Source organism: Salminus brasiliensis, chromosome 1 (genome assembly GCF_030463535.1).
Source record: "Salminus brasiliensis chromosome 1, fSalBra1.hap2, whole genome shotgun sequence".
NCBI lineage: Eukaryota > Metazoa > Chordata > Actinopteri > Characiformes > Bryconidae > Salminus > Salminus brasiliensis.
Genome location: NC_132878.1, coordinates 3,378,713 through 3,388,894, shown reverse-complemented (window position 1 = coordinate 3,388,894; position 10,182 = coordinate 3,378,713). Strand labels below are relative to the sequence as shown.

The 10,182-nt window shown below is 31.6% G+C and overlaps 1 protein-coding gene across 5 annotated transcripts in view; it reads left to right on the top strand.

The window, feature by feature from the left end:
- Window positions 1–509: 509 nt before the first annotated feature.
- nup214 (nucleoporin 214) overlaps window positions 510–10,182 on the top strand; it is an 82,400-nt gene continuing 72,727 nt past the window's right edge. For all 5 annotated transcript variants that reach the window (XM_072692682.1, XM_072692675.1, XM_072692667.1 and 2 more), the window contains exons 1-4: window positions 510–674; window positions 7,582–7,786; window positions 8,680–8,831; window positions 8,974–9,172. In XM_072692682.1, the coding sequence (XP_072548783.1) occupies window positions 633–674; window positions 7,582–7,786; window positions 8,680–8,831; window positions 8,974–9,172 (598 nt within the window). In that variant the 5' untranslated portion in view covers window positions 510–632. The remainder of the gene's footprint in view (window positions 675–7,581; window positions 7,787–8,679; window positions 8,832–8,973; window positions 9,173–10,182) is intronic.

Sequence of the window (10,182 nt, the reverse complement as noted above, 5' to 3'; positions counted from 1 at the left end):
AGTTTCAGTTATTAATATTCAATAAAAACACACATCAAATTCATAATTTAGTTTCACAGAGAATTATTGATAACTTTTATTTTGAAAATAAATACTGTATTCTGGGCTGTGAATGATAATCATAAAAAACTACACAGTTAAAAGCAAGTTTACTTATTTTTGTACAAACTGGTATTTTTACATCATACATAATATATAAGTTAAATGTTAAGTTAAATTGAAATGTTTAAAAATCAATTATTTCAATTGTTTTAATTATTTCATACTTAAAATTAATGATTAATTAATTAAAATTGATGTCGTTAATAAATTAACGACACTAATTTAATGTAGTATTTTACTTTAGAAATTAAAATAGTGGCCTGCATTACTCAAACGCAGGAAAACTGGAGCTCTGCACGGTGGCAGCTGGCCTGGTGTGCTTTTATTATGAAAAATGAGAGCCCTTCTCGGCTAACAGCGGACTTTTATTTTGTAAAGCGCGGTCAGCGCAGCAGCTGCAGTCTTCACATGGCGCCAGTTTATCATCCGCTTTCTGTTCTGGGGGAATGTGACGGAGTGTGAGGAGCTGTTTACTCTGAGCGAACCGAACCCTTCACCGTCCGAACCTCGGTCCTAACGCGGAGCTGGGAATGGGGGACGACCCGTACTCCATCCCCGAGCGGGAGATGAAGGTAAACTGCGCTCAGCCCGCGAGCTCACGAGGCTAGCTCCCCGCGGCTAGCGGCTAGCGGCTAGCACAGCACAGCTGACCGGGGCTGGGGCTGAACTCCCGGCTCCTGCTCCTCTCAGAGTCTCAGAAAAGTGGAATAAATGTTTATAAGATGTTGAGAAACGTTTGAACGTTTATTAAACGTTAGTTAAATCGGCTTTACTCTTAGAAACCGTGTTGTTTTGTAGTCTGAAGCCTGAGCTGCCCTGCGAGCTAAGCTCAGCTCTGATTAACCAGCAGCAGCAGCAGCAGCACTGTTTACTAATGTATAACATTAATATTAATAATAATATTAATAATAACTTTAACTTTAATATTAATATTAACTTTAATATTAACTTTAACAATAACATTAATAATAACATTAATAATAACATTAATATTAACATTAATAATAACTTTAACATTAATAATAACATTAATAATAACTTTAATATTAATATTAACTTTAATATTAATAATAATAATAACTTTAACATTACTATTAACATTAACTTTAACATTAATATTAACTTTAACATTAATATTAACATTAATAATAACTTTAACATTAATATTAATAATAACTTTAATATTAACATTAATAATAACTTTAACATTACTATTAATATTAACTTTAACATTACTATTAATATTAATATATACTTTAACATTAATATTAACTTTAACATTAATATTAATATTAACTTTAACATTAATATTAATATTAACTTTAACATTAATATTAACTTTAACATTAATATTAACATTAGCATTAATATTAACATTAATAACGCTTATTAATGTGTCAGCTGCCATTTCAGATTGATGTATCTACCTGTGTTATTGTTATAAACAGCTAAACTAATTAACTAATTAACATTTGTTAGATTTGATCAGTATTAATGAAGCTGAAAGTGAGTATCAATATTAACTCAATCTATCATCATCATCATATATTGATAATTATTATTATATTATTATAAATTATTAATGCCTTTAAACTTTACATTTCATTTTTACCAAGATTTACTAATATTCATCAACACTAATATTGACAAATATCCAAATAATATTAACATTAATGTTAACATTAATAACGCTTATTAATGCGTCAGCTGGCATTTCAGATTGATGTATCTACCTATGTTATTGTTTATAAACATATATTGTTAGATTTGATCAGTATTAATGAAGCTAAAAGTGATTATCAATATTAACTCAATCTGTCAACATCATCATATATTGATAATTATTATTATATTATTATAAATTATTAATGCCTTTAAACTTTACATTTCATTTTTACCAAGATTTACTAATTTACTAATATTCATCAACACTAATATTGACAAATATCCAAATAATATTAACATTAATATTAACATTAATAACGCTTATTAATGCATCAGCTGGCATTTCAGATTGATGTATCTACCTGTGTTATTGTTTATAAACAGCTAAACTAATTAGCTAATTAACATTTGTTAGATTTGATCAGTATTAATGAAGCTGAAAGTGATTATTAATATTAACTCAATCTATCAACATCATCATATATTGATAATTATTATTATATTATTATTATTATTGTTATAAATTATTAATGCCTTTAAACTTTACATTTCATTTTTACCAAGATTTACTAATTTACTAATATTCATCAACACTAATATTGACAAATATCCAAATAATATTAATATTAACATTAATAACGCTTATTAATGCGTCAGCTGCCATTTCAGATTGATGTATCTACCTGTGTTATTGTTTATAAACAGATAATCTAATTAGCTAATTAACATTTGTTAGATTGGATCAATATTAATGAAGCTGAAAGTGATTAGCAATATTAACTCAATCTATCATGATCATATATTGATATTATAAATTATTAATGCTTTTAAACTTTAAATGTCATTTTTACCAAGATTTACTAATTTACTAATATTCATCAACACTAATGTTGACAAATATCCAAATAATATTAACATTAATATTAATGTCACCCTTAATTTTGAGGTATCTACCTGTATTATTGTTTATAAACAGCTAAACTAATTAATTAACTTTTGTAAGATTTGATTAGTAATAATTAAGATTAAGTGATTATTAATATTTATTCAAATGTATTACAGTTGATCAATATCAATGTCTATTAACAGCTGCTGAAATAATTTATTAATAGTATAAATGTAAAAGAAATCATGTTTTTAAACTAAAGTAATTTACTAATATTCATCAACACTAATGTTGACAATTATTATTATTAACATTATAAAAACATTTATTAATGTGTCAGCTGGCAAGATTGATGTATCTACCTGTGTTATTGTTCATAAACAGCTAAACTAATTAGCTAATTAACATTTGTTAGATTGGATCAGTATTAATGAAGCTGAAAGTGATTATCAATATTAACTCAATCTATCAACATCATCATATATTGATGATTATTATTATAATATTATAAATTATTAATGCCTTTAAACTTTACATTTCATTTTTACCAAGATTTACTAATTTACTAATATTCATCAACACTAATATTGACAAATATCCAAATAATATTAACATTAATGTTAACATTACTATTAACATTAATAACGCTTATTAATGCGTCAGCTGGCATTTCAGATTGATGTATCTACCTGTGTTATTGTTTATAAACAGATAATCTAATTAGCTAATTAACATTTGTTAGATTTGATCAGTATTAATGAAGCTGAAAGTGATTATCAATATTAACTCAATCTATCAACATCATCATATATTGATAATTATTATTATAAATTATTCATGCTTTTAAACTTTGCATTTCACTTTTACCAAGATTTACTAATTTACTAATATTCATCAACACTAATATTGACAAATATCCAAATAATATTAACATTAATATTAACATTAATAACGCTTATTAATGTGTCAGCTGCCATTTCAGATTGATGTATCTACCTGTGTTATTGTTCATAAACAGCTAAACTAATTAGCTAATTAACATTTGTTAGATTGGATCAGTATTAATGAAGCTGAAAGTGATTATCAATATTAACTCAATCTATCATCATCATATATTGATAATTATTATTATTATTATAAATTATTCATGCTTTTAAACTTTACATTTCACTTTTACCAAGATTTACTAATTTACTAATATTCATCAACACTAATATTGACAAATATCCAAATAATATTAACATTAATATTAACATTAATAACGCTTATTAATGCGTCAGCTGGCATTTCAGATTGATGTATCTACCTGTGTTATTGTTCATAAACAGCTAAACTAATTAGCTAATTAACATTTGTTAGATTTGATCAGTATTAATGAAGCTGAAAGTGATTATCAATATTAACTCAATCTATCATCATCATATGTTGATAATTATTATTATTATAAATTATTCATGCTTTTAAACTTTACATTTTACTTTTACCAAGATTTACTAATTTACTAATATTCATCAACACTAATATTGACAAATATCCAAATAATATTAACATTAATATTAACATTAATAACGCTTATTAATGCGTCAGCTGCCATTTCAGATTGATGTATCTACCTGTGTTATTGTTCATAAACAGCTAAACTAATTAGCTAATTAACATTTGTTAGATTTGATCAGTATTAATGAAGCTGAAAGTGATTATCAATATTAACTCAATCTATCAACATCATCATATATTGATATTCTAAATTATTCATGCTTTTAAACTTAAATCATTTACTAATATTTATCAACACTAATGTTGAGAAATAGCCAAATAATATTTACATTAAATTAATGTTTAATTAATTTTAAGGTAGCTACCTGTATTATCGTCTATAAACAGCTATAAACAGCTAAACTGATTCATTAACATTTGTTAGATGTGCTCAATATTGTATAGTATTGTTATTGCTCTTTTAATTCTTATTTATATTGTGTATATAGTGTAAATTATTTATCCAAATTTTTGTAACTGAGTGTCTTGCTATCCCTTTCTGCTGTTACACTGGGAATTTCCCCACTGCGGGACTAATAAAGGACCATCTTATCTTATCTTATCTTATCTTATCTTAGTTCAAGTGATCAAGTGATATCAATTTTATTTAGAATTTAACTCTCTCAGTCTATCAACATTTATTACAATTGATCAATATCACCATATCAACAGCTGCTGAAATGATTTATTGATATTATAAATTATATTAGTAAATGTTCATAATTTTAATTTTTCTTTAATTTACTAACATTCATCAACACTATTGTTGACATACCCAAATCATATTAACATTAATGTGTCGACGGCCCTTTAATTTTGAGGTATTTAGAATAACTGTCTCAAACTATCAACATTTATTACAATTGATCAATATCAGTGTTTATCAACAGCTGCTGAAATAATTTATTATTACAAATTATATTGTTAAAAATTCATGCTTTTATTCTTGTTTATTTATCTATCAATCAAACCCGTACATTTAGAATTAATGATCAGATTCTGCGAAACAGAATCAAAACAATAACATTAAAATTCATATACAAAACGGTGAAGCTACTGTGGGATAAAGGCTCCAAAACATCTGCACTCTACATAATAATAATAATAATAATAATAATATTGTTATTGTTAGCTTTTATGTGGCTTTTATCAGCATCACTGTTTACCAAAACTTCCAAAAACAATTACTAACATTTATCAACACCAATGTCTGTTGACAAATACTCAAATAATATTAACATTATATTCATGTTTATTAATTTGTCGGCAGCCCTTTAAGATCAAGGTGTCTACCTGTGTTATTGTTTACAAACAGCTAAATTAATTAACATGTGTAGAATTGAGCAATATTATTGAAGATCACGCTTTGTTACAGTTGTTCAATATTAGGGATTATCAGTATTTATTTAGAATTTAACAATATTGGTGTATCAACATTAATTATCAATATCAATGTTTATCAACAGCTGCCAAAATAATATATTGATATTATAAATTATTAAACATTCTGGCTTTTATGCGTGTCTATTTATCAATATCAACCAATTCAGTACATGTAGAATTAATAATCAGATTCTGCAAAACTAAAAAAAAAAAAAAGAATAAAAACAATAACATTTAAAATTCAGATTTCTAATGGTGTGATTTTAAAAAGGTGAAGCTACTGTGGGATATATAAAGCCTTTGCACTCATTATTAAAGTTATTATTATAAATAATAATAATAGTAATAATAATAGTAGTAAAGGTAAAAGGTGTGGACTGTACAGCGAAATGTGTCCTCCGCATTTAACCCATCTGGTAGTGAACACACACTCACACACACACATGTGTTAGGGGCAGTGAGTACACACACACACCCAGAGCGGTGGGCAGCCAACTCCAGAGCCCGGGGAGCAGAGAGGGTAAAGGGCCTTGCTCAAGGGCCCAACAGTGGCAGCTTGCCGAGCCCGGGAATCGAACCCACAACCCTGTTATCGATATCCCAGCGCTCTAACCCCTGAGCCACCACTGCCCCTAAGTACTATTAATCATGACAAAGGTTTCTAACAGTTTATCAGTATTGGTGATTATCAATATTTATTACAATTGTATCATGTTTAATATAATTTATCAATATCAGGGTTTATCAACAGATGCCAAAATAATGTATTGATATTATAAATTATATTTTTAAACATTAATGCTTTTGTTTGTTTATTAATATTTTAGCTTTTATGTTTGAACTTATCAGCATCACTGTTTCCCAAAACTAATACTTTTCACTAGTTTATGTTGACAACTTATTGATGTCTGCTCTTTTCTAAGATCTGTTTCACAAGTGATCATATATTAATATTTATCAGCTTCCAACTTACCAACATTCAAGATACAGGGTGGCTTTATTGGCATGACTGTAATGGGTACAGTGTTGCCAAAGCATTAAAATAGAAATGACCACAACAAAAGTAGTTAATAAAGTTTGATACTAATTCAAATTAATGATTTCAACTTTCAACTATATTTTTTACAAAGAAATATACAGACATTCAGTCTGTATTCATTCAGTCCCCATCACTCTGCTGAAGAAATTTCAGTAAACAAGATTTACTGAAGATCTAGAAGTGACAGTGGAGGAAGCAAATCCTACTTAATCCTACTTTTAAAAAGTAGGTGTGTGTGTATATATATATATATATATATAATGTGTGTTAGTTTGATTGTCTCTAACCCCCGTCTCTCAGCAGTGAGAGGTTTTACTGTAGAAGCTCCAGATCTCATCAGAACAGATAAAGCAGCTGAACATGAATCCAGTAAACAGGAGAAACAAGAGCTTCTCATTCTGAAGAAAGAAAGTAGTGAGATCTTGTCGGTGAGCTAGTCTGAAGAACAGAGCTCGTTTCTATTATATTGATGCATATTTTGATTGATCTTGGTTTTATACAGCCGTGGTGTTTTTTTTTTTTGTGTCAGGTCATCTTCAGTTTCAGCTGGACTTAAGTAGGGTAGGGCTGGGCGATATGGTAAAAATACTATATCACGATATTTAAATACTTTTTTTCACAATACTTGTAATCAGTTGCAGCAGATTCTTGTAAACTACTGTTCAGATCCTCTCCTGTACTGAACACAGTGATTTATACTCTATAACATCTGCTGCTCTTCATCTAATTAACCCAGTCTAATTACACTGTTGGTAATGAAACCTGCAGCTGATCAGTTTATTAAGCACTAGCAGTCTCCTCCATATGATTAGAAACGATTACTGTTATAACCATAACAAGATGTATCACGATACGATAAAATGTTGTCAAATTGTCCAGCTCTTCTTCAGAGGAGATGTTTATTATTTATTAACTGTGTGTTTCTCTCTCTCTCTCTCTCTCTCTCTCACCCTCTACCTCTCTCTACCAGGATTTTCAATTTCGTCAAATGAAGAAAATCCGTGTCTTTGACTCCCCTGATGATTTACCCAAGGAGCGCTCGAGCCTTCTTGCCTTGTCAAACAAGTTCGGCCTGACTTTTGTGGGCCAGGACAGAACGCTGAAGGTGTATCTCACTCAGGACATCATCTCTGTGGCCAAAGTGGAGGGAAATACCAACGAAATCAATGAAATCGGTGAGAACGGTTCTGTTTGGCTATGCTGAGTGACCAGTCAGCAGCTCCAGTTCTGATATCTGGGAACAGATTCACCAAAGCTTTCCTAATAAAGACAGAAAAGAATGCTTCTAAGTTCAGTTCTCAATATTCTCTAATGAAGACTTTTATTCTGCATTTTACAGCTTATCATAAGCAGTGCAAGACTCATTTAGTTTTTGTTGCCGTTGTTTATTTAAAGTCGTACAGAATGCAGAGAAAACGATGAAGAAATTTCAGTAAACAAGATTTACTGAAGATCTAGAAGTGACGGTGGAGGAAGCAAATCCTATTTAAAAAAATATATATATATATTACACATTAGGACGGTAAGGAATTAACACACGTCCTGTCTGATACATGTGAATTCAGCCACCGTCTCTTTTCCAACTGCTGCCAATGCGGCACTGCCGGGCAGTCAACATACTGCCATGCTATTTGTATCTAGATCTACTTTAATCGGATTCTGTTCACACCTGCCGTTAACATGCGTTTAGTATCAGGACAGTATCTGGATCTACTTTGATCAGATTCTGTTCACACCTGCTGTTAATATGTGTTTAGTACCGGGATAGTATGGATAGTAGAGCAAGAAAGAGAAAGAAGCTAAGATTCACTGCCTGACTGAATCCGATCACAGCCTCCATATTCCTTTTACACCTGTATTAAATGTTGGCGAGATCCGTCTCTGACCACCTTCCAATGTGGTGTAAGCGATCTGATCCTAATTTGATCAGAATCCGGCTAGGGGGTCTTAACCCCTGGCTTTTCATTAAGACAAGTGAAATCCGAGCGTGATCCGATCACCAAAAACGCTGTCAATGGCAGGTGTGGTCTTCAGCAAATCTGATGATGTCCCTGTTTTTGCCCCTCAGTGGAGAACGTGAAGTGCCAGGTGCTTTCTGTGGATCTTCCCATACACCACCTCGCCCTCAGCAGTGATGAGCTGACTCTGTCTGTATGTGGGATGAGTGGGGAGAGCCCCCTCACTATGGACTTCTACGACGTCCGCACCTTCTTCAACAAGGTAACTACGCGGAGGCTTAACATTTGAGGCTGCTTAATTTGAAACCATGGTAAGGGGAGGGTGGGCGGTGTGACGTGTAGGTTTCAGAAAAAAACAATGAACCAGCAAGTGTCCAAATACTTTTGTCACATCATCTCTGCAGGCCAGACAGGAGAAAAGGCCGTTTGCTTCCTTCAAACCTGACGCTGCGCCAGACACTTCAGTGCAGGACCTCAAGTGGAGCCCCGTGGACGGGTTCAAGCTGGCTGCCTGCCTGTCTGACGGCAGTATGATGATTCTGGACGTGACAAATGACGTTACGCTGGTGGTTAAGCTTCCTCCCTCTGTGGGCATCACCTGTGGTGAGTGTATTTTTCTATCTGGGATTCAGATGGTCTGGATTGTGCATTAAATGTATAAGAAGGTATGTGGTCTTCTCTTGAGCTTCCAGCAGTCTGTGATGGTATTAGAACTTTGTTCCGGGTATGGTAAAGCTATTAGAACTTTGTTTCAGATTCTCAGATGCTATAAGAACTTTGTTCTGGGTATCGTAATGCTATAAGAACTTTGTTCTGGGTATCGTAAAGCTATTAGAACTTCGTTACGGGTATCGTAAAGCTATTAGAAATTCGTTCCAGATTCTCTGATGCTATTAGAACTTCATTCTGGGTATCATAAAGCTATTAGAACTTTGTTCCGGGTATCGTAAAACTATTAGAACTTGGTTCCAGATTCTCTGATGCTATTAGAACTTTATTCTGGGTGTCGTAATGCTAATAGAACTTTGTTTTGGGTATCGGAAAGCTATTAGAACTTCGTTCCGGGTATCGTAAAGCTGTTAGAACTTTGTTCTGGGTATCGGAAAGCTATTAGAACTTCATTCCAGATTCTCTGATGCTGTTAGAACTTCGTTCCGGGTATCGGAAAGCTATTAGAAATTCGTTCCAGATTCTCTGATGCTGTTAGAACTTTATTCTGGGTGTCGTAATGCTAATAGAACTTCGTTCCGGGTATCGTAAAGCTATTAGAACTTCGTTCCGGGTATCGGAAAGCTATTAGAACTTCGTTCCAGATTCTCTGATGCTATTAACTTTATTCTGGGTGTCGTAAAGCTATTAGAACTTCGTTCCGGGTATCGTAAAGCTATTAGAACTTCGTTCCGGGTATCGTAAAGCTATTAGAACTTCGTTCCAGGTATCGTAAAGCTATTAGAACTTCGTTCCGGGTATCGTAAAGCTATTAGAACTTCGTTCTGGGTATCGGAAAGCTATTAGAAATTCGCTCCAGATTCTCTGATGCTGTTAGAACTTTATTCTGGGTGTCGTAATGCTATTAGAACTTCGTTCCGGGTATCGTAAAGCTATTAGAACTT